We start from the raw sequence: 25,857 nt of genomic DNA, 5'->3' as shown, positions 1-25,857 counted from the left end.
AGCAATACATTGCAGTTGTTTGGTCCGATTTGACGTAATGAAAACAAAAGATTTTTTCATTGTTGCTCCTCAAGTAAATGATATTATTTTAATTTTTGATGCAGCTGAATCGATTTAGCATGGATTATACATGATTTTACCCCAAATAAAAAAAAACGACAAATCACTACAAGGAACACGACGTACCTGTTTTCCTTACACTTGAACAGTATATCAATATCACCTTAATTGAATCATTTAACAATTTACTACATTTTGAATATATTCAAGCGCCAAATCAAAATAATAACCACAGAATCTTAAATCAGAAGCGAATAGAGAAGAGAAATCGAAACGTGAACAAAATCCGCCCAAGATGACAGCAGAACGAACAAAATGGCGTACGATAGCGAGTGAAAATCCAATGCTACCAACATGTAGATGGTTAGGCCCTCACGCACGAGCGCCTTTTCCATGCTAGTTGACTACAGTAAAGTACAACGTTTTTATCTATGTCCCAAACAAACCTGATTAAGCTTGGCTGCTTCGATCTTTCCATTTTATTTTGTTTGTGTCGGTTTAAACAAAAATGCTTTTAAAAGCAACGTGTAGAGATCTATTTAAACTATTTTAAGTGTCTATAATGTAATCAGCTTTCAACTTAATCCGTGTATAAAATTAAAAACAACAACAAAGAGTCATAACCTCAAAATGAGTTCCATACAAGAAAGACTTCAACTGAAAAGGATCCCGTTAGATACCTGGAACGTAAGGGAACAGCTATGCCTGGCTTCAGCCGTGGTCAGGAGTGGAGACCAGAACTGGATGTCTGTGTCCAGAGCGTTAAAAACCGTGGGAGAACCAAATAGGCCTGCAGATTGGTACTCTCAAAAAAGGTAAGAACATAACATTGTAGATTTAACAGGATTGACAGACATTAAACAACGTATTATCAATAAATGCAATCTATAAAGATTTTGCGTCCAAGCAAACACCAAATTACATTCAATCTCTTTATTATTTCCAGTTTTCTTTGTTTGTAAACACAGAATGTATTAACATAACACAATTTATTAAAGACAAGACGCTTTCCACATTGATTGCTAATGTACGTCTCTTCATTACACACAATTATTTTGCTACTGCAGAGTGAAATTAAACTGTTTCTAACTTCGGTAGTGCAATGTGTAACAAGATGCTGTTTATATTTTGTTAATTGGGTGGATCAACTATTTCTTGTTGTTATGCTGGCCGGTCAGCCGAGACAATAGTAGCATATTTTGCTAGAAGACATTGTACACCATCTTCTTCTGACACGCTTGGTAGACGACCCTCAATGGAAAGAGTGTATAAGTATCACAAAAAAGCGTGTTTGGTGAATTGAAATGCCTATCAGGTTTTAAAGAATGACCCAGGAGAACGTAACCATGGCAACGAGTGACGAGAAAAAGTTGTTTCACCCAATTATCTTCTCCAGTTGTGCGGCCCAATACGGAGTACTGCTAGAACATGTGGAGACCCCAAAGCGCAAGAAACGCAGCTCCGAAGGCGCAGTGGAAACCCCTCAGGAGAGCATCCTTAAGAAGCTCACTCAGGAGCGCATCGCTGAGATACAGGAGGCAGTGGCAGAGATGAACCGCCAGTATGAACAACTCAAGGTAGCGTTGAACCAAGGTAACCCTGCACAGACTTAGTGTAAGGCCTGAGTGGACGCTCTTGTTGGGCGTGCAGCGGGGCGGGGCGCGCGGCGTGCATGTTAAACAAATGCAAGCGTATAGGAGCGGCCTTAGTGCACGCTGCTCACATCACGCGTGAGCCCACAGCCACGCTGCACGCCCCGCCGAACGAGCGTCCACTCAGGCCTTACACTTAGCAGTGACAAAGTGTGGCAGTACCACTGTAAATGTTACTTCAAAGTTTTTGCAGAGTTAACTAACATAGTTATTGCTCTGGCGTGTAAGCGAGACGGCACTATGCACATTTATAGCGAAGTCCCGCTTGCACACCGGAGCCATGGTAAACAGTTGAAATTTTCACAGATGATGTATTTCTGTTGCCGCTATAACAACAAATACTAAAAACAGAATAAAATAAAGATTTAAGTGGGGCTCCCATACGACAAACGTGATTTTTGACCGAAGTTAAGCAACGTCGGGCGGTGTCAGTACTTGGATGGGTGACCGTTTTTTTGCTTGTTTTGCTCTATTTTTTGTTGATGGTGCGGAACCCTCCGTGCGCGAGTCCGACTCGCACTTGGCCGGTTTTACCCTTAGGGTACGGAACCCTAAAAATACCCGTTCCTAAAAAATTTTATTCCAGAACGAAATTAACGAAGTGCGCAACCCAGCGACCTCGGAAGAGCGCGTGCGCGAGCTGTGGACCGCCATCGAGACGGCCAAGCGGGCGCGCGAGAGGGAGACAGCCAAACGCGCCGCCTGGCTGAAAGAGAGGGAGGAAAGGCGAGCGAGAGCGGAGAGGACGTGGCGGCCGCCTGCGCAGCCCAATCAGAGCGCTCCATGTAAGTGTTTACCAGGGATGTAACGGATGTGGTTTTATCGGAACCGAAAGCGGAACCAGATGTTTTAAATTTAGTTTATCGGAACCAGAAACGGAATCGGAACCGAAAACGGAACCGGAACCAGAACCGGAGCCTGACTAGCGTGAGACAGTACCTACTGTCAGTAGGTACACATTACACAACACAACATACGAGTACTTTAAATTCAACAACACGAATAAATCAAAACATCTAATTAATGCAGCACGTGGCAAGCGGGGCTATGAGTGAATGACTGGTATAAACCTGTTTGTTTTTGATGTACATCACTCATGTCCCGCTGCCGCGCCAAGCATTGACATCCGATATAACATCCGTTTCAAAAGTAACGGAACCGGAACAGAAACGGATGTGTAATACCAAACGGAAGTTCCGACTTAACGGAAACGGAAACGGAGCTCCGTAACATCCCTGGTGTTTACTACTCTCTCTCTCTCTTTAGCCCTTATCTACCCTGCGCGTATTTCATTTTACGCCACTCGTCACGGTTCTGTGCCACCTGGCCCCTATTCTATTTCACCACGGTGACAGGTGCGACAACTGTCGATATCACTGTTACTGACGTCACAGGCCTCCATATACTACGGTAACCGCTTACCATCGGACGGGCGGTGTGCTTGTTTGGCACCAACATATTATTTAAAAAAAACTCCATTATACCGCCAATAAATAAGTACTTGTTTTGCGAAGCTAATGACAATTGTCACAAGAAACACGACAATTGTCACGAAATTCCGACACAGAACTCATTTCCTGTCAAGAATTACCGAAAGTTCTATTAAATGGTGTGACAATTGTCATCATCGTCACCATAAACTTCGAAAGAGAAATACCTGTTTTTTGCTGATATAATAAAGTTTTTTTAAATAATACAATGGTGGTGGCAAACAGGAATACGGCCCGCCCGATGGTAAGCGGTAACCGTAGCCCATGGATGCCTGTGACGTCAGCAACAGTGACATTTGCCGAATTGTCGCACCTGCCGCCGTGGTGAAATAGGGGCCTGGAGCCACTTCTTCCCCGCAGTCCTTTTGATGTCGTCGTCCCAACGCATCTTGGGTCTACTTTAAGGACGCTCTTCCGATAATGTTATAGACACAAACTAAAATATTTAATTAAATAATTTGATTGGTTCCCAAAGTTGTGTAATGTCACAGAATAAGTAATAGTATTATCATACAGAACGGCCACGCACCGCCCCGCCCCGACTCGCATTACCTCGCCCCGCGACATGAATCTGCCGATTTGTTAGCTGGACGTCCAATACGCAGTTCGTCCAAATCGCATTTCGTCCATTCGTCTACTACGCAGTTTGTCCATAAGTGATGCGTCCATTTCGTGATTCGTCAATACGCAGTTCGTCCACTTCGCGATTTGTCACACTGCATTTCGTCCATTTCCCGATTCATCATTACGGAGTTCGTCCATTTCGTGATTCGTCTATTAAGAGAATATGGGAAATGAGAAAATGTTCAATAATATCAGCTACGCCGATGATATGATGCTAATGGGACCCACGGTCGGAGCCGTTAACGAGTTGTTAGGGCCCGGCCACATATCTACGGTGCGGCGCCGGCCACTTTGTAACGGCACGGCGTCGTGCAATAGAACGGTGCCGTGTATGGTGCGACGGCACGATGCCGTGTACGGTGCGTCGGCACGGCGCCGTGACGCGGCACGGTGCCGCCACACCGGCGGCGGCGGACGGCGCACCGCTCGGTAGTTATTGTTTTGCTGTTGCATAGTTCTCACGTGCTAATTAATACACTAGACGTGTGCGCCGCGCCGGCGCGCCGCCGCCGCCGGCCTTTTTTGCCACGCCGCCGCCGCCGATAAATGATTGGCGTGAAATCGGCGTGACCTTGAATGTTGTTAATTAGCAATTCCGAGTTGGTATTTGGATTACAATATGGAGTTTTTGTATATATGTTCCAAGTTGATTGGAATTGGAAGAACTTCGCTTCGCTCGCTCGTTCGACAATCAATGAATCTTTGTTTCCATTCCATCAACCCCTTGACCGCCAAATACGTCAACTGACGCGTGCGGCTACAGCCCAAAGCCCAATGTCAACCTTCGTGCCTTCCTACAAGTACAAGGTTCACGAAAACGCGCCGCTCACGCACAGGTGTGTCGTACAAAGGCGTTCGTAACTCAGACAAACGGTTCATACATGAACCGTGGCTGCAGTCATCACTGCACGCATAAATTATTTTACAGTACATATGGGGCTACTTTTCCGCACTAGTGCGTAAAATAGCACTTTTCGTGCGTATGTCGAAACTTTAAAGTGCCATATGTAGGTACTGTAAAACGTTGTTCGATATACGTTCGTGTTTTAATTTATCGCCACTCGTTTCGAATTTCCTCTTTTTCGCACTTGTATCGAAAATAACTATTTCTTGACTTCTACATGGAGTTGGACGGAATGCCTACTGGACAAAATGTGTGTTGGACTAAATCCATGTTGGACGACATGCTGTTGGACGAAATACGTGTTGACGTAATACGCGTTGGACAAAATGCTGTTGGACGAAATGCATGTTGGACCAAATACGTGTTGGACGAAATGCGAATTGAAATATCATTTGGACGAACTGCGTATTGGACTTACAGCTAACAAACCAATCTGCCGGACTTCTGGCGTGCTCTCAGTAAAGCGACTTACCCACACATACACAATGACGCGTGTACAGACGTGCCGCACACACATATAAACGCAAATGATTTTTGATGTATGGCGTGTCCGCCCCGTAGTAATGTTATAGAGTTGTTAATTTTGTCATACAATATCTTACTAGCTGTTGCTCGCGACTTCGTACCCGTGGATTAGTATTTTCCCCATACAAATTATAGGGGATGAATTTTGAAAAATCCTTTCTTAGTGGACCCCTAGACCTTATAAGGAACCTACTTGCCAAATTTGGAATTTCTAGTCCCAGCGGTTTGGGCTGTGCGTTGATTTAAGTCAGTCAGACCTGACTTTCACGTTTATATATATGGGTTAATCAACTTTTTCTTGTCACACGTTGCTATGGATACGGTCTCCTGAGTCACTCTTAAAATTCTAGGTTTTTCGTATTTAAATGAACCAAACTTGCATTTTATGGTAGTTATAAGACCTTTCCATAATGGGACATCACTGAGCATGTTAGTAGAACATGGTACAGCAGTTCCTCTAACAATCTATGCTACTATTGTCTCCTCGCTGATGGAACAGAATAACAACAAGAAATAGTTGATTGACCCATATAGATTATACCGTATGAAGGGTTAATGAAATGTGAATATTGCCAGCAACACCGCCGCCGCCATCATCACCGCTGCTGACGTCATTACTGAAGTCCTCCCCTGTGGTCACCACCCCGCAGCACATACCGCACCCCGCTACCGTCGTCGGTGAGTATCATTACCATCCTCACTATTAACCATAGAGAAATATAAGTAACTAGCGACCCGCCCCGGCTTCGCACGGGTTAACAAATTATGCATAAACCTTCCTCTTGAATAACTCTATCTATTAAAAAAAACCGGCCAAGTGCGAGTCGGACTCGCGCACGGAGGGTTCCGCACCAACAACAAAAAATAGAGCAAAAAAATCGTGTTTGTTGTATGGGAGCCCCCCTTAAATATTTATTTTATTTTTGGTATTTGTTGTTATAGCGGCAACAGAAATACAAAATTGAAAATTTCAACTGTCTAGCTATCGCGGTTCATGAGATACAGCCTGGTGACAGACGGACGGACGGACAGCGAAGTCTTAGTAATAGGGTCCCGGTTTTTACCCTTTGGGTACGGAACCCTAAAAACCGCATCAAAATCCATTGCGTAGTTTTAAAGACCTAAGCATACATAGGGGCAGACAGCGGGAAGCGACTTTGTTTTATACTATGTATGATACTATTTCGTAGTCGACATCTAGCGTCAATTAGCGGAATTTATCAGTACTGCTACTGACAAAACTCACTAATGACAAAAAAATATTTAAACAAAAATCAACCTTCTTTTAGTACTAATATGGTTCACTATGGCTATGATAAACTTGTGATGGTAATTAGTGAGTTTTGCTTGTCACCTGACGATTCGAGAGTGACAAAGTTGCGTGCAAACTTTCGCACAATATAAGAATTTTTGTGCCAATCTCAGTGGCTCACTAATATTGTTTGCCTTAGCATAAAGTAAAGTCTGTGGCCTTAGTGTGGCGTTATTCATGAACGGCTGCTAACTTAATCATTTGATGATCGTCGTTTGTCCCTATCTGTCGTTATGCCATAGAGAGGGACAAACGACGATCATTAATCAAACTTAGCAGACGTTTATGAATAACGCCGATTTACCTTTGCTTTTGTTCGTAGAAACTATATCGCCATCGGCTGGCGCCCCGACTCTGTCTATGCTGCTAGAGAAGCCGGGCTCCACTAGCCCTCACGACAACAAACACGCCGCCATAGAGCACATCAAGAGTCAGCTGGTGCAGATAGAGCAACAACTTAAAGGTAACTTTGTGGTTTCAGAGATGGGCCCGATTGGGATTTTGAACTAGCGGCCCGATTCGAACTTTAAGATATGTCAATTAATAGATCTAGAAACGATGCGGATTAGAGATTCTTCAAACAAAAACGTCACTTTTGACACTGACAGATCTAATCCATATCGTTTCTAGATCTTGACGTATCTTAAAGTTCGAATCGGGCAGTAGATATCTATTAGACATCACCAAGATATGTCAGTGTCAAACAAGTGTATAAAGTGACGTTTGTGTTTGAAGAAACGTCACTTTTGACACTTGTTTAACACTGACATATCTTGGTGATGTCTAATAGATATGGAATATTTGACGTATCGTAAAATTCGAATATGGCTGACAATCACCTTTCCTAAAAATAAACTCGCATGAAGATTACATATCTATAGATTGATTATACTTGGTCAAGCAAATCTTGTCAGTGGAAAAAGGCGGCAAATTTGTAAAACCGCTGGTTAGCAACACTACGTTTGAATTATTCAAAAATCGTGTGTCATTTATATTTTATCTGTGGAACTGTTTTGTTTACATTTTGATCGTTGTTCGATGTACATTGCTGCTTTTTGTTCGTTTCCTATAGTTCGTTTTTTTAGCATTAGAAAGAAGGTAAGCGATCTTGACATGTCTTTTAATAGAAAAACGCTTTTTAAAAATCAGTAATTTATACTTATGAAAGCAGAAGAATATAAATGATCGTATTAGATTCATGATTGTTACATATTTGCCGTGACTTATTTTTAAAACATGTTTTTCAATTAAAAGACACATCAAGATTGTCTACCTTTTTTCTAATGCTAAAAAAACGAACTATAGGAATATAAAGTGTCATTCAATAGAACTTGCTAAATATGTAAACAATAGAGTCGGACCAAGAAAAGTCTGCAGCGGATTTGATAGCCCACGCAGTGCAAGTGTCATTTATGCGTCATAATTTCATAGAAGTTTGACGTTTAAAATAACACGTGCACTGCGTGGGCTATCAAATCCGCTGCAGACTTTTCATGGACTGACTCTAGTAACTTTTGTAAATTGACATTCAGTGTCAATTTTAGTATGGCGGTTTGTTTACACAGTTAGCAAGTTCTAATGAATGTTACCATACTTTAGTTTCCTTTACATTGCTACTGACATATCCGGCTTGACAGACTATAAATACAGACACATATTATTATGTTTTTTTTTCTATTTATCGTATTATGACTGTTTTAACTTTTGGATATTTTTCAATGAAATAAATTTTATCCTATCGTATTTTTCTTATTTATTATCTTATTTTTTTAGGGTTCCGTACCCAAAGGGTAAAAACGGGACCCTATTACTAAGACTCCGCTGTCCGTCCGTCCGTCCGTCCGTCCGTCCGTCCGTCTGTCACCAGGCTTTATCTCACGAACCGTGATAGCTAGACAGTTGAAATTTTCACAGATGATGTATTTCTGTTGCCGCTATAACAACAAATACTAAAAACAGAATAAAATAAAGATTTAAGTGGGGCTCCCATACAACAAACGTGATTTTTGACCGAAGTTAAGCAACGTCGGGCAGGGTCAGTACTTGGATGGGTGACCGTTTTTTTTGCTTGTTTTGCTCTATTTTTTGTTGATGGTGCGGAACCCTCCGTGCGCGAGTTCGACTCGCACTTGGCCGGTTTTTATTATTTATTATCTTATTGTTCAGCTAGTACGACAGTGGCCTCCCCCGTCCATATCCCCGCCCCTGCTGTGGACATAGATGACATCGAAATAAAAGCTGAAGATGTGTACGCCTTCAGAGACATCGACCTGCATATACCACCCGTCGCCACAATGCATAAGGGGCCAGTCAGGTATTACATATTTTTTGTACGTCCAATCATAGAGAAATAAATATAAGTTAAGAAAGAGTGGTATCTCCATGCATCGGTTTTCTTACCAAAGCCACAGAATAAATAATAATACTAAGTACAGAAGACTCACTCTAACAATACGCGTCTGTTACGATCAGCACAGATATGGCCGCTAGGTGGCGACAGCGCCACGCGCGGCTTATGGCTTTCCCCAAAATTGGGGCCGAACGGATGTACTTTTAGCCACCTGTAGCAAAGCGACGAAATCGCGAACTGAGACACGCCTGCCAAAGCGCGAGTTATTTCGTAGTCGACATCTGCCACACAGAAAAAAAGCCAAAAACAACAATATTACTCGAGAATTTAAGGAGATCAATAATCCGCTCTATTTATATGCGTATTTACCCAATAGAAATCATTAATCGCACAAATTAGCATCTTGAACATATACGCTATACAGTAGAAACGACATTAGACTTGCTTAGCGTCTAAGGGTACCCGCATGATAATTATCACGTGATCTTGTGGCAGGGTGGGGGGGTTGCGATAAAATCACCAAATATCACCAAGGGGGGGGGGGGGGGGGGGAAATAGGCCAAATATGATCACATGATTTCTGGACGACCCCCAAACAGAAAAATGACAAGGTGGGTGCTATTTAAACAAAATCTGACGTAATAAACCCACTCTTTCAACCAGAGAACACTTCTCTCACCTTCTCTCTACTTCACTTCTTTTCTTTCAAGAGCTACACGAGCTTATTCCACCGTCCCCATTCTACCATCGGACTTTTAGACGCACGGCCGGTTTCCATCCTTACTTGGTAGATATTCCGCGAATCCGCACGAAGCGCTTTGCTTCCTCTTTCCTTATGCGCACTGCCAAGGAATGGAATTCCTTGCCGGCGTCTATATTTCCGAGCTCATATAACCCGGCAACCTTCAAATCAAGGGTGAACAGGCACCTTTTGGGCAGGCTCGCTCCATCGTAGGCCACGTCTTCGCCTCGGCTAGTCTGTGGCCATGAGTAAGCCCATTTTTAATATAAAAAAAAGATGTTTGCTGTAAAATTAGATAAGAGTGCAAGTTTTTATTTGTTTATAACAGAGCGGTCGAGAAGGCGGCTTTCAAGAAGGACGAAGAGGAAACCCCGATGGTTACCGAGGACATCAAAGTTGAGGCTGAGCCTGCACCCATCGAGGCAAGTATTTAATTTGGGTCTCTATTGTTTCCCAAAAAGTTTTAAGTAATGTATTGTTTGCCCGGATTTCCGTTAGTGATAATCATACATCGGGGTTTTCGGTGCGGGAATGATTTCGTGTATTTATATTTATTGTAAAATAATTACCAATAAAACTCAAAAATGTTTTAAAATCTAATGTAGGTACCTACATAAAGTATAGACTACCTATGACGCCATTTTACGACGCTTTCTCAGTTCTATGTTTTTTTTTTAGTTTTATAATCGTCTCTTGTATATTTGTGTACAAATAAATTATTTCTTACTATAACTCATACCAGTTTACCCCTAAATGTGGTGTTCATGAATTACGTCATCTACTTTTGACTATTTTTCCCCCCCAAAATCATCCAAAAATCATGCTTCGAATGACCCCGTTTCCTCCTACGTCGTCCGATGTCCCCCCCCCCCCTCAATTTGAAATGACGTAATTTATGAATAGCCCCTATGGGCTAATTACCCCGGGTTGTAAATCTGTTTTCTAAAGTGTAAACGTCAACGTTCAGGTGCAACCTATAGAAGAAGAGAAGGTTCCTGAAGAGATTCCTGTGGAAGAAATAACGGTGAGTTTTAGTATTTATACCATTTATAGTTTGTCAAAGGACTGTCTCATTTCAAACATAGACTGAGAGAATCATACTATATTTGTCTTACACTAGTACTAGCACCCAAAAGAAAAGGATGAGTATAGTTTGTTTGTTTCTTATTTACTGACAAATTGATAGATAGAGATAGATAGATAGATAGATAAATCGTTTATTTGTTTGCTGCAACAACACACATTTTACAAATAGGTAGGTAGATTACAAACACGACGAAAATAAAATATGTACAAAATTAACCAATACAAAAAAAAAAAAAAAAATACTTACACACAAAAAATGGGTTTACCTGCTATACCTGCCATCGCCCTGCCATACACTGTGTGCATTGCAGCAAAAACAAAAGGGCTCCGACTCAGCTATACGCTCCACTCTACTGAGCAAAGCACTGATATTCTGCCGGAACCCAGATCACGTACAGTTGAGTAAAAAGTGTGAAGTGTGTTATAAGTGTTCAGAAATAAAATACATAAATAAAACAAAAATAAGAATTACAGTGGCCATAAAATAAAATAAAATAAAAGTGAGAAAGTGCGTAGGGTTTGACTCAAGATCTCCTAGAGATTCTCCGAATTACCGATTAGATCCTGAAATCCGCAACCAAAAAGCCGTATGGTATCCCTGTTTTTTGTTTATCAAGCAGTATATTTTTAAACTGGTGTTTAAAAGTTAGCTTATTTTTGAGCCGTCTTACAGGTGGAGGGATATCATTCCAGCATTTGGTCGCGAGATATCGGAAACAACCGGTAAATGCAATCGTTCTATGAGGGTACATTTCTAAAAGACAGCGCCGAGTTGACCTAGTGGCATGACGGTTGTGAAATGTTGAAATGTTAATTTTGGAAAAGAGATATTCTGGAGTTTTATTATTTAAGACGCCAAAGAGGAGACATGCAAGATGTAGATGTCGCCGAGAGGACATATTCAGTATGGACGATTTGTTCAAATACGGGGTAATGTGGCTTCTAGGGGGTATTGAGTAACAAAATCTATAACACGCATTTTGTACTCTTTGTATTAAGCGACGAGTTTTATGTTGCAGGCGTGGTCCATAAACTATATAAAATTGGTTCGGCCAACTATAGCTTTTCTTACGAGTAACTATCATATCTGGAAATTACACAAAAATATATGTGGCTTTCCGTTAGAGAAGGGTCCTTATACGTTATGAGCATAAGGATCCTTTTCCGATGAAAGGGTTCTTAGGTTGGTATTCCGCCCGTCCAATTTTTTGGTCCAATGTGCATTGCGTCTCACTCTCTCATTAATAGACATGCGCGAAACAGTGCTTCGAAAAGTAATGCTATATCACATCACGTTTTCGAAAACGTAATATTACACTGAGATATCACATCACTCAGTACATCGCTGGATCGTGACCAGGGCCTGGGCGCGCGCGAAATGGCACCATCATAGCTATCGCCTACATAACGCAGCGCATCTACGGCACTTATACATTACACGCACTGTGTATATACTTGAACTGACCATTCATATCGGCGCGTCAATCTATATTTAATCGAATCTATTACGCGCGCTTCGGCCGGTCGTTAGCGATCGCGTAATGAGTGATGTTTGAAGCAGGGATGTTGCGAACATCCGCATCCGCATCCGCAACCGCGGAACATCCGCATTATTTTTAACATCCGCATCCGCATCCGCATAAAATCGATGCGGAGCTTATGCGGATGCGGATGTCGAACAAGTCGGTACAGGAACGTCTTAGCGGCGGCGTAAGTGCTAGGTAATTTCGTCATTACCTATAACCAGGGGTCGGACAAAAAGTGCGGATGACGTCAAACCACTTATAGGATGATTTCAAATAGTATTTTTGATTTTCATAAACAATTGTCACTTATCATTTATCAACCTCTTTATTAAACGATATCGCCACTTGAAATGAGTAAGTACGTTTTTGACTGACACATTGTCAATCAGATGAACAATAAATTGACTTCGTTATTGTTTAGCTATTGTATCTTCATGATTATATTTAGCTAAAATTTAGCTATAAAAGTGTAATAACATCAAATTCTTTTTTTATTTTTACTAATCTTACCTACTGTTCCCACTTTTGACTATTAAACCTATTTATCTGAGGATCCCACAGACTTGTTCTAAGTGTTCTAACTAATTTCAAATAATTATACCTTATGGTAACAAGTTTCGTGAAATTTATTTTATTCACTACATCACCCTACCACCTGTATTATTAATTCCATGGATTTATTTACGATTATTTTGTTACTTCATTAATACTACTTTGTTACTACATGTCACCCGGAAGTTTAAATACAAACTCAAACTGTGTGCAAGATTACGTCATTTTTACGTCATCCGCACTTTTTGTCCGACCCCTGCCTATAACGAAATCGTCTAGATCCAGAAAAGTCGGCGAAGTTACTGTTTATTAAATATAACGCACCTATATTCTTGCTCAAATACTAAAAGTTTGGTTTTTTTTAATAAAAAAATACTAAAAATGTAATATTTGACGTTTTATAAGTACCTAATCTTGACATCCGCATCCGCGGATGTGAGCCTTTAAAAATCCGCATCCGCATCCGCATCCGCGGATGTCAAAAAATCTGCATCCGCAACATCCCTGGTTTGAAGTAATGGTTGATTTTTCGGAGTGATATTACGTAATGCCATATTACGTGTTCGAGAGATATCTCATTTGTGATATTACGTGCATTACTTACACGTGTCTACTCACTAAGCAAAATGTGAAACGCAAATACACATTGGACAAAGAAATTGGTCAGGTGGATTACCGTCCTTATTTTTTTATTTACTACTAAATCAATAGCATTATCTTATGTAATAAATGTTATCTGTTTTGTGTGCCTAAGCACACAAAACAGATAACATTTATTACATAAAATAATGCTTATGCGAATGAAGCATAAGGACCCTTCTGTGATGGAAAGTCACATATTCTTAGATACATTTTTGTGAAATATCCACACTGAACAGAAAAAATATCGCTATTTCGAAAACTAGTGTCCTTCGGTCCATTTATATGGCTCAGGAGACTATTATATAGGCTCCATCTTTAACCGACTTTAAATAAAGAGGTTTCATATTATGCGTGAAAAATCTTGTTCCATCTCTTGCTAAATATCGAGGTCTCGGCCCCCAATACCACTTTGTGGCATTTGCTGTCGGCACGATGTTGCGGATGCAGATTTTTTGACATCCGCGCTATAAAGGCTCACATCCGCGGATGCGGATGTCAAGATTAGGTACTTAGAAAACGTCAAATATTACATTTTTACTATTTTTTTATTAAAAAAAAAACGAAACGTTTAGTATTTGAGCAAGAATATAGGTGCGTTATATTTAATAAACAGTAACTTGGCCGACTTTTCTGGATCTAGACGATTTCGTTGTAGGTAATGACGAAATTACCTAGCACTTGCGCCGCCGCTAAGACGTTCCTGTACCGACTTGTTCGACATCCGCATCCGCATAAGCTCCGCATCGATTTTATGTGGATGCGGATGCATATGCGGATGTTGAAAATAATGCGGAAGTTCCGCGGTTGCGGTCGAGACACTGGGGCCGTGGGGTCTAAGCGGACATGTTCTTTTCAAAGAACTATGTAATCATCGCGAACAAACATACATACATACGGGTCAAACTGAGAACCTCCTTTTTTTTAAGTCGGTTAAAAAGCTCGTCGATACCACTGGTGACCTGAGAGCTGGCAGCTTTCTCTCGCAGCGCATAAGTATTGCCATTCAGCGAGGGAATGCTGCCAGCATCTTTGGCACAATGCCGCGGGGGCCTTATTTAGATATTTTTTTTAATTTAGATTAGTTTAGTTTTTAATTTTATTATAAGTAAATATTTAGTTTATTTTTAACTTTTGTTTTTAATTTTAGATTTATAGTAATACATTAATTTTACTCTTTGCTCTTTTTAAGTAAGTAAATATTTTCTTGCATAAGACAAGTAGATAAGTATATAGCAAAGATAGATTAAAAGTGCAACGTTTTATTCCTGTATTGTCTATTATTAGGTAACCGAAGAGCCGGTACCGGAAGTGCCGCCGCCGGAAGAGCCAGCGCCGCAACCGGAAGAGGTCAAGATCTCGTTCCCGGAGGTCAAGTTCCCCACACCTGAGATCAAGGTCATACAGCCGGAGATTCAGAAGGTACCATCAGATAGATATACATCAACATTTATTCAGCAAACAGGCCACAAGGGCACTTTTACACGACAACATGGAATTTATATACAAGCAAAAAAAATATAAAATACATCTAGGCCACAAGTATCAAATCAAACTAAAGTATTACATAGAGATGTATAAAGTCTCTAAATGTCGAATTACAAAAAAAAACTATAATAATAGTATTAAAAAAACACAAAGAGTACAAAAACTATAATATTATTTAGAGGTGTAAATGTCTCTAAGTGTCATAACTAAAAAATTACAATATATAGTAAACGATAGATCTGTAAACTTTATTTCCGGGATACCTAGATTTTGGTTTGGACTTGGGTGATAATTTTAGTTTGCCACTCAACTGGGGTAGACTCTGTGCGGAAAGAGAAACTTCTCTTTTCGCACAGACTCTATAAGACTATAATAGGGTATTTGACTGACTAAAACTGTCAAATTCCAGGCCCTTTTTGGTGCTATTGCCACATAAATGGTAGGATCCTAATAGATGTGGTATACGCTTGCCTCCTTGAGGGACAAAACATACGCAATGCGACACTGTGATTGGTCGAATTTATACTAATTTACGGTAATCCATACTAATTTACGACATGTACCATAATCCATACTAATTTACGGTGGGGAATTGAAAAAAAGTGAGACTGTGACAAGGACAAACAATAATAGCGCTTTCGCTGCTACTCCTACTGAAAGATACATAAGAGTGGTCAGCCGGATGTTATTAACCTTTTCGACGCCGTGTCAAACACAAAAGCTGTCACGCTGACGCCACGTCACCGAAGTGTCAACACTGAAATTGAACTTTATGCATATGCACGTAGATCTATGTTGCTCTGTGGTCTGTGACCGATTAATCGGTCTTTGGCGTTGAACCTACGGTGCGGATATATCGGTCATTGGCGTCCAAAAGGTTAAAGTGTATGTCATTTCTCTTGATAGCCGAAGGAGGAAGTGAAGGAACCGGAAGCGCCGCCGCCGGAAGTGGAGCCGGAAGTGGTGGTCGAAGACGTCCCGGAAGTGGCGGAAGAGGTCGCTACTGAAGTCGTTGAAGAAACTATGTAAGTTTAAAGAATCTATTTAATATTCTCCGTCATTATTCTAGCATTCTATATCAAGATTATCCAAGTCTAAGATAAAGTCTAACGCTCGATCAATCAACATGTTTTTTTTAATGACCACATCAGGTTAGATTGGGGATGAGTAAAGAAAGAGTGGTAACTACATACATCAGTTTTCTGGAACTATCAGTACCGCTACTTGACACCAGATGTCACTAGTTTCGCTACTGACGAAAAATCTACTGCTAAAACAAATTACAACTAATATAGAAGGAGTTGAAAATATAGTTCCGGTTAACCCGGTTAACAGTCAACAACCCTATTGGACTTATGTGCTTATTGTGTCTTTTTTCTTTTTCCTTGTTTGTTTAATTTTGTTACTGTGTTTTGCGACAATAAATTACTTTTTTTTATATAATATTAGCTAAAAATTGTCGAGCATTAGAGTTTTTGTTTGCCGCTACATCTATTGTCAACTAGCAGTACTCATAATGTCCGCTACTTGACGCTAGATGTCGACTACGAAATAACTCCATTTTTGGTAAGAAAACTGATGTATGGAGTTACCACTCTTTCTTTACTTATATTTCTCTATGGATTTTGTAAGAGAAACACTTGAAGAGAATCCTCATACTGTTGTTCTGGCTCCGAGCAAAATAAACTATATTTACAGTACATATGGTGCTACTTTCCCGAACTAGTGCGGGAAAAAGCACTTTCCGTGCGCATGTAGAAAGTTTAAAGTGCCATATGTACAGTCAGCAGCAGAAGTTGCTAAGCGGGCGAGGTGCTCAAAATTACCTTGACGCGCTCTTATTATCTTGACAATAAATTCGCGTCAAGATCATTTTGAACACCTCGCCCGATTAGCAACTTCTGCTGCTGACTGTACTGTAAAACGTTGTACGATACACGTGCGAATAGGTAATTCGCAAATCGTCTCGATTTAAAACACTCCCATCGCCACTCGTTTCGAATTTCCTCTTTTCCGCACTTGTATCGTAAATAAGTATTCTCTCACTCGATATTACCATATTAAAAACGGTTACACACAATAATTTCACGATAAAATATTTATCTATAGTTTGTCAAAGGACTGTCTCATTTCAAACATAGGCACAGAGAATCATACTATATTTGTCTTACACTAGTACTAGCACTCAAAAGAAAAGGATGAGCATAGTTTTTTTGTTCTTATTTACTGACAAATTGGTTTGACCAACTATACTTTAAATTTATTAACAGCGTTCCGCCCGAGCCCTCGCCGCCACCGGAACCGGAAGAGGCGCCCCCCCTCCCGCCCCTGCCGCCCCTGCCGCCCCCGCTCCCAGAAGAACCAGCACCAGAACTGGTGCCAGAGGTCACTGACCTGGACAGCATCCCGCTACCCAGCGACCCGCCGCCGGACGACAACGTTATAGGTGAGCGAATATCCGTTTGGCATTAAGTCCGCCATTTTGTGGGTTAATCAACTTTTTCTTGTCACACGTTGCTATGGTTATGGTCTCCTGAGTCACTTAAAATTCTAGGTTTGTCGTGTTTAAATGAACCAAACTTGCATTTTATGGTAGTTATAAGACCTTTCCATAATGGGACATCTACTGAGCATGTTAGTAGAACATGGTACAGCAGTTCCTCTAACAATCTATGCTACTATTGTCTCCTCGCTGATGGGACAGAATAACAACAAGAAATTGTTGATAGACCCTTGTACATAATAGGGTATTTGACTGTATTTAAAATAAATTATTTTAAACCATGCATGAAATAAAGCACCAGAAGATTAATAAAGAATCTTCGGCAGCAGTTATTTTTAGACACAATTCCTATTTTTAAACACGTATAAAACTATAAAGAGCAGGTAATTTGATTGTGACGTCACATGCTAGTGTTTCATATAAATTCCATAGTAGGAAAATCGTTTTAACAGTTCGAAAAAATAAACTGATTTGACTAGTAGTCAGAAAATACCCTCTTTGCATTCTTTTGATTTCCTTCGCCGCTTTAGAAGATGAAATGAACAAACGGGCGAACTAACATTTTGACCGACAGTTTTAAGTGTATCTTGCGTTACTCAATACGTCTCTGGAGTTACCAAGAAATCGAGCTTCTAACATACATAGTCTCTCCTGATTAGGTTTATTAACAGTTGGGACCTTGAATGTTTTAACATACACCATAAACTGAAACATAGAAAAGCCATGATTTAAAGGTAAAGTCTTACAACGAAGAAAGTTGTGGCAGGCGTAGCTCACTCCGCGATTTCGTCGCGTCGCTACAAATACCTACTAGTACATGCGGCCCACACCAGTTTTGGTGCCGCTATAGCAGTTGCCGCGCACTGCTACGGAACAGGGATGTTGCGGATGCAGATTTTTTGTCATCCGCGGACGCGGATGCGGATGCGGATATTTAAAGCCTCACATCCGCGGATGCGGATGCGGATGTCAAGATTTGGTACATACTTAAAAAACGTCAAATATTTCATTTTTAGTAATTTTTATTAAAAAAGAACGAAACGTTTAGTATTTGAACAAGAATATAGGTGCGTTTTATTTAATAAACAGTAACTTTGGTCGACTTTTCGGGATCTAGACTATTCTAGACGATTTCGTTATTATACATATAATGACGAAATTACCTAGCCTTACGCCGCCGCTAAGACATTCCTGTTAGGTACCGACTTGGTCGACATCCGCATCCGCATGAGCTCCGCATCGATTTTATGCAGATGCGGATGCGAATATTCGCAACATCCAGGGAACGGACGCCTGCCCGCGCTTGCGCCACCTCGCGGTCATATCAGTCGTAATAGAGTGAATCTTCTGTACCTAGTACTATTATTTATTCTGTGTTTGTAGACAGATTTGCGTCGGTCAAAAAAACATTCGCCCAAATAAGACCTTTTCGAGCTGGTAAAATGAAAACATACCATTATTCAGTTACCGAGATGCCACCGGAACCCCCCCTACCCCCGCTACCGCCAGAACCACAACCGGAAGAGACCATAGAGAACATAGCGGAGGAGATCAAAGTTCACGAGGTCAAGGAGGAGGTCCAGGAGGCCCAGGAGGCCCAGGAGGATAAGGAGGAGGATGCCGAGGTTAGTTGGTACAGTTTTAACCCCTTATCAATCAATCAATCGTTTATTTGCAGATAAAACATAGTACAATGCATGCAAATACAATTATATAAAACATTACACCACTGGCAATGTCAAAAATAAACACACAAATCAAAAGAATAAGAATCCAATACAATTAACAATAGGTATTAAAATGTCTAATTTGAATTTAATCTAATGCTCTAGCAAAGTATTCTGGAATAATAGGGCTTACTATTAAAATATTGTTTCAGTTTTCTTTCAAATGTTTTTAGATCCTGGTATTCCTTTATATCTTTATCTAATTTATTATACACCCTTACTGCGGTGCTGTTTAAACTCTTGTCAAAATATCTAAAATTACTTTTAATTATGTACTAACATGCAATAAAGTTACTGCATGTAATAAAAAATATTTGTTGAAAATTGAACTTTAATAGCTGTCAATAGAGTTAAATATCATATCCGCCGTATATGGCTTCGTATGCGGTAAGGGGTTTTATTTATTTCACAAGACATCAGATTCATAGATTGTAGATATATGATGTGGAAAGTCTAACCTCCCTAATTCATAAAGTCTAGTCGGATTCAAGGTTTTTTTAACTATGTACTTGTTGTAGAACGTCTATTATTAAACGTGAGACTCTGCATTGAATTAAGTACCTATGAAACCCGTCTACGTGATAAAATAAATGAAAATATTTAAATAAAAACCATTCATTGACTGCCATTAAAATTACACATATTATGTTTTAAATTATATAGACTACCCGTCTGGCCTAGTGGGTAGTGACCCTGCCTGTGAAGCCGCGGTCCTGGGTTCGAATCCCAGTAAGGGCATTTATTTGTGCGATGAGCACAGATATTTGTTCCTGAGTCATGGTTGTTTTCTATGTATTTAAATATTTGTGTCCTAGGATACACAACGTGACAAAAAGCTGAGTGGGGACCTTTTGGCACAAATATTTATGTAATTGAATCTTAGTTTTGTTATATTTTATCTTGTGTTATTAATTATTATTTGTGCTAATAAACATTTCTTATTCTTATTCTTATTCTTATATTATATATATCGTTGTCTGAGTACCCACAACACAAGCTTTCTTGAGCTTACTGTGGGGCTTAGTCAATTTGTGTAATAATGTCCTATAATATTTATTATTATTATTTATCCAATTACACAAATTCTAAGTGTTGCTAAAATTCATGTGTGACTAGTTTATTTTTTTACAAGCTTTTATTTAGTTTCACCTGTCCCGTTATCTGTCTGTCGGTCTGTAATCAAATCTTGCAAGTTAAATTTGATCCACTTCCCGGTTTCCGATTGAGCTGAAATTTTGCATACACATGTAAGTCGGGTGACAATGCAATATTATGGTACCATCGAGCTGATCTGATGATGGAGACAGGAGGTGGCCATAGGAACTCTGTGATGAAACAACGCAACCTAATTGTGTTAGGGGTTTTTGGAATTGTCTCGATGAGTATTACTTGTCTGTCGTAAGAAAAGTACAGTCAGCGATAAAAGCCAAAAACTTATTATTCTAAATTTAAATGTTTTTCAATTGGCACTTATCTAAATATCCAAAATATGTGGCATAGGCCACCGAAGTGGCCAATGCAACGTTACCTACCCCACAGGACTCCATCCCGCTGAAGGACATGATCAAGGACGAACAAGCGGAGGCCGAGGGGCCGAAGGAGGCCGACGGGGAACAATTGGAGCCCCATGCGGACACTGACGATGACACGCCGATGGAAGTCCGAATGGTTAGTATAGATGAAGAGGCCGAAGAGGCCGAGAGGCCGACAGATAGCTCCATGCGGATGTTGATGATGACACTGCCAGCCGTCTGAGTATTATACCAAGCGATCATGACTTTGAGCAATTTTTTTACTTATAAATTTTTAATTTGAATGTTTTGTTATGTTTTTATCCACTTGTATTTTGTTTATAATTGAAGAAGTAGTAGTAGTAAGCTCTTTATTGTACAAAAATACATATTAAAAAAAGTACATTTTTTTTTTATTCTTAACAAGCAGTAAACGTCTGCGATCGATGCTATTCCAGAGGCCGTGAGTTCAAGTCTCACCTAAGACAGCAATTTTTCCACTTTTAAATTTATTCTAAGCTACATAAAATCAGTCATTTAGTCATTTATTCAATTAGTAAGAAGTACAAAGGCGAACTTATCCATTTGAGGGATCTCTTCCAGTTAATTGTTTGGTTGGTTATTATTATGTTTAACTTTTTTTTGTAGCTGAGCCGTGAAGAAGAAAAGGATGGAAAGAAGAAAAGAGATTATTCGCGCAAGAAGAAATCGGATTCGAGAAGTGAGTAATTGTGTACCATCCCACTAACCCGGGGTTAACCAGTTAAACCGTTAACCCACTATCAAATTGTACTGGTAACCATGGTAACTCCAGGTTTAACCGGTTAACTTTGGATTAGTGAATGGTGGCCCTTAAAAAAATACACTTCTTTTGCTCTGCAAGTTTCGTGACCAAAAAGCTGTACTCGCTTGAAACGCTCGCTACGAGTATATATTACGTCACGAGTATATATGTATTTCTTTTAATTCTTCTATATTTCTAACGGATGTCTGAAGCGCTGGTGGCCTAGCGGTAAGAGCGTGCGACTTGCAATCCGGAGATCGCGGGTTCGAACCCCGGCTCGTACCAATGAGTTTTTCGGAGCTTATGTACGAAATATCATTTGATATTTACCAGTCGCTTTTCGGTGAAGAAAACATCGTGAGGAAACCGGACTAATCCCAATACGGGCCTAGTTTACCCTCTGGGTTGGAAGGTCAGATGGCAGTCGCTTTCGTAAAAACTAGTGCCCACGCCAATTACTGGGATTAGTTGCCAAGCGGACCCCAGGCTCCCATGAGCCGTGGCAAAATGCCGGGACAACGCGAGGAAGATGATTTCTATAGGATGTCTGTATGTGTATGTCTGTCTGTCAGCTTGCTCGGGCTCCGAGAGCGCGGCGGAGGCGAGCGCCCCGGACTCCCCGCACGCCAATGACGCGGAGCGCCAGCACCGATTGTGGAAACGGTCTGTCATGCTGGTGTATAGCAGGTGAGTCATCATTACCACAACTACAACCCTCTCAGGTCATCATAGCTTTCATCCATCACTATCACTATCACCATAGATAAATATAAGCAACCAAAACCACAGAATAAATAATAGTACTAAGTACAGAAGACTCACTCTCTAACGAAACGCGTCTGTTACGATCAGCACAGATATGGCCGCTAGGTGGCGACAGCGCCATGGCTTATGGCTTTCCCCAAAATTGGGGCCGAACGGATGTACTTTTAGCTACCTGTAGCAAAGCGACGAAATCGCGGAGTGAGACACGCCTGCCAAAACGCGAGTCATTTCGTAGTCGACATCTAACGTCAAGTAGTGGAACTATCAGTACCGCTACTTAACACCAGATGTCACAAGTTTCGCTACTGACGAAAAATGTACTGCTAAAACCATTTACAACTAATATTATTAGCGGAAGGAGTTGAAAGTATAGTTCCGGTGAATCCGGTTATAATATTAGCTGAAAATTGTTGAGCATTAGAGTTTTACTTTGCCGCGACATCTATTGTCAACTAGTCGACTACGAAATAACTCGCGTTTTGGTAAGAAAACTGATGTAGGGAGTTACCACTCTTTCTTTACTTACATTTATCTAATGTTATCACTACACTTTATAAAACGAAAGTCCCCCGCCACGTCTGTCTGTGTGTACGTATGTTCGCGATAAAGTCGAAAACTAGTCAACGTATTGAGTATATGTGATTTAAGGTTGAAACTAACTTTAAATTTGTTTTGGTCGAACTTGCTGTTTATTCTGAACTTGCTATTGGTACGAAAAATAAAACTTTCAAAATCTCGCTGTCATTACATAACACTGTAATGTGTCGATACGATATACAGTAGAGTGGAGTCCAAAAGTTCCAAATCAAGTACAGTCGGGCGTTAGAGCGCGTGTTCAGATATTTTTGAGCACATACTAACTCACATTTATAGACGACACGCGAAATTTATTTATTTTGCTGGGACATCAGTTAGCCGCGACCACGACCAGTGAAACCTGTGTCTAAACGTCGGTAAATAAAGGTACTTAAATAAATTTCGCGATAGACCCCTCTATAAATGTGAGTTAATATGTGTTTAAAAAGCGAAAGTATTAAATATTATTTTTGAGCACCTCGGCCGCTCCGATATAACTGATGGCGACTGTAGAAGCCGGGATTCCTAGGACCGCTGCTTAATATTCATTCACGAAATACAGAACATTAATGTATTAAAAATTTAAAATGTAAACCTTGTCCAGGTTATGCGCTCACAAGTACGCTTCACTGTTCCTTCGACCAATCACTGATGAAGAGGCGCCAGGGTACAGTGTGGTGATCAAGAGACCCATGGACCTGACCAGCATCAAGAGGAACATAGAAGCTGGGAACATAAGGTACACACACACACACACACACACACACACACACACAGCGTCTTCATTACTTATAGGCAGCGTGCATGAATACAGCAGTACAGGAGCGATCAGATTTTTGGCGCATTGCGTAAATTTGAAGTTTATGCTTCCGATGGTAGCCCACAAGATGGCAGAACCTACTATGCACAAGAAAAATTATTCTTACGCTGATATTTGTTAAATATCAAACGGTGTCGCCAACGCCATCTAGACGACTATAGGTCAAACGTGTGGCGCCATCTATTCGAGTATCACTTTTTCTTCATTTCCGAGGCATGTTTTTCCCTTAGATTTTACTTATTCGGAGTTACATATATCTTTGATCATAGTGAACGTTTTTAACGTTGTATATTTATATTGTTATAACAGAACGACGGCGGAGTTTCAGCGCGACATACTCCTCATGCTGTCTAACGCGCTCATGTACAACAGCAGCGAGCACAGCGTCTACCAGATGGCTAAGGAGCTTCACGAGGAGGTAACACAACACACAACCAATGCTTTCATCATTATATAACAGAACGACGGCGCAGTTTCAGCGCGACATACTCCTCATGCTGTCTAACGCGCTCATGTACAACAGCAGCGAGCACAGCGTCTACCAGATGGCTAAGGAGCTTCACGAAGAGGTAACACAACACACAACCAATGCTTTCATTATTCTATAACAGAACGATGGCGGAGTTTCAGCGCTACATACTCCTCATGCTCTCCAACGCGCTCATGTACAACAGCAGCGAGCACAGCGTCTACCAGATGGCTAAGGAGCTTCACGAGGAGGTAACACAACACACAACCAATGCTTTCATTATTCTATAACAGAACGATGGCGGAGTTTCAGCGCTACATACTCCTCATGCTCTCCAACGCGCTCATGTACAACAGCAGCGAGCACAGCGTCTACCAGATGGCTAAGGAGCTTCACGAGGAGGTAACACAACACACAACCAATGCTTTCATTATTCTATAACAGAACGACGGCACAGTTTCAGCGCGACATACTCCTCATGCTGTCTAACGCGCTCATGTACAACAGCAGCGAGCACAGCGTCTACCAGATGGCTAAGGAGCTTCACGAGGAGGTAACACAACACACAACCAATGCTTTCATTATTCTATAACAAAACGACGGCGCAGTTTCAGCGCTACATACTCCTCATGCTGTCTAACGCGCTCATGTACAACAGCAGCGAGCACAGCGTCTACCAGATGGCTAAGGAGCTTCACGAGGAGGTAACACAACACACAACAATTTTTTCTAATTATAACAGAACGACGGCGGATTGATAGCATAGACAGTGCGTTAAGTAAACGTCATAATTTCATAGAAGTTTGACATTTAAAATAACACTTGCACAGGCTGTGCTATCAAAATCGCTGCCAACTTAGATTGGTCTGACTCTAACCATGTAATAGATTTTTTTTTATTCAGATATTATTCTACAGCATTGTTTTCTTTTAAGTGTAAGGATTAGCTAAAATGGATTAGTATACGTGTAACCATTGACGTATTGGCAAGGTGCGAAGTCGGTGGAGGGGGAAGTGGCGCTGATCGTCACAAACACAGGTAATCTTATGGAATGTCCACCATTAGTACTAGCGGCAGCCGCTTGAACTAATTTTACTCCATAAGATTTAACGTAGAAAGTCCGACAAAATGAGGGCAGCACCAGTCGTGCACCTAGCGAATGGTCTTAAGGGCAACTAGAATGGGGACAGTACAACGGTGTGCCACTGCTACAACCCGATTGGTTGATGAGTTCGCATCACGCGCGCGATTGGTCGCAACTAGTTGCGTTAGGCTGCACGATTGGCTCGAATTCGTGAGTGACACCACTGAACTAGCACCATTTTTAGTGCCCGTAAGGCCCGTCCCTATATGTACGTCAATGCAAGTGTATTTTTTCCTCCTTATTTTCTCGTAATGCATGTCAATTATAAAATGTAATTTTTTTGAAAAGATGTATCCCGCCGAGTTTGTTGCCGGTCTCATATTGGGATACCGTCCTCCAATTGAGAGGGGATTAAATCTTCTCGGGCAGAGGTGTAGGGTTGGAGCCGGTGTAACTTTATTTGACGTTCATAAGCGCATTGTAATTATGCCTACTTGAATAAACTATCTTTTATCTTTATTTTATGCGTGTAACGTTTTCCAGGCGGTGTCGCAGCTGGGCATGCTGCTGGCTGCGCAGGCGCACGCCGGGCTGGCGGAGTGCGCGCCGCGCCGCAAGCGCCGCCGCGCCGACTCCCCGCACCACCACAAGCGCGCGCACCACTAACC

General features: G+C 41.0%; 1 protein-coding gene across 1 annotated transcript; it reads left to right on the top strand.

The window, feature by feature from the left end:
- The first annotated feature begins 501 nt into the window (after positions 1-501).
- LOC134660036 (bromodomain-containing protein 8) lies at positions 502-25,857 on the top strand. Its single transcript, XM_063515736.1, has 18 exons — positions 502-875; positions 1,457-1,637; positions 2,299-2,497; positions 5,832-5,933; positions 6,890-7,030; positions 8,734-8,881; positions 9,988-10,081; positions 10,627-10,683; positions 14,750-14,884; positions 15,857-15,975; positions 17,221-17,396; positions 18,918-19,078; positions 20,681-20,848; positions 21,340-21,412; positions 22,048-22,162; positions 23,421-23,555; positions 23,946-24,054; positions 25,733-25,857. Exons 1-18 carry the CDS (start codon positions 691-693, stop codon positions 25,853-25,855), a joined length of 2,421 nt encoding a protein of 806 aa, XP_063371806.1. The 5' UTR covers positions 502-690; the 3' UTR covers positions 25,856-25,857.

The sequence above is a fragment of the Cydia amplana genome, chromosome 26, assembly GCF_948474715.1.
Source record: "Cydia amplana chromosome 26, ilCydAmpl1.1, whole genome shotgun sequence".
Taxonomy (NCBI): domain Eukaryota; kingdom Metazoa; phylum Arthropoda; class Insecta; order Lepidoptera; family Tortricidae; genus Cydia; species Cydia amplana.
This window is presented reverse-complemented; position numbering and strand designations above follow the sequence as displayed.

What these genes read in the sequence shown, in the direction of transcription:
- LOC134660036 (XM_063515736.1), top strand. Translation starts at nt 691, where the DNA reads ATGAGTTCCATACAAGAAAGACTTCAACTGAAAAGGATCCCGTTAGAT. An exon ending in GCCAGTATGAACAACTCAAG is followed by an intron (nt 1,638 to 2,298) that starts GTAGCGTTGAAC and finishes ATTTTATTCCAG; the next exon opens with AACGAAATTAACGAAGTGCG. An exon ending in TTCCTGTGGAAGAAATAACG is followed by an intron (nt 10,684 to 14,749) that starts GTGAGTTTTAGT and finishes GTCTATTATTAG; the next exon opens with GTAACCGAAGAGCCGGTACC.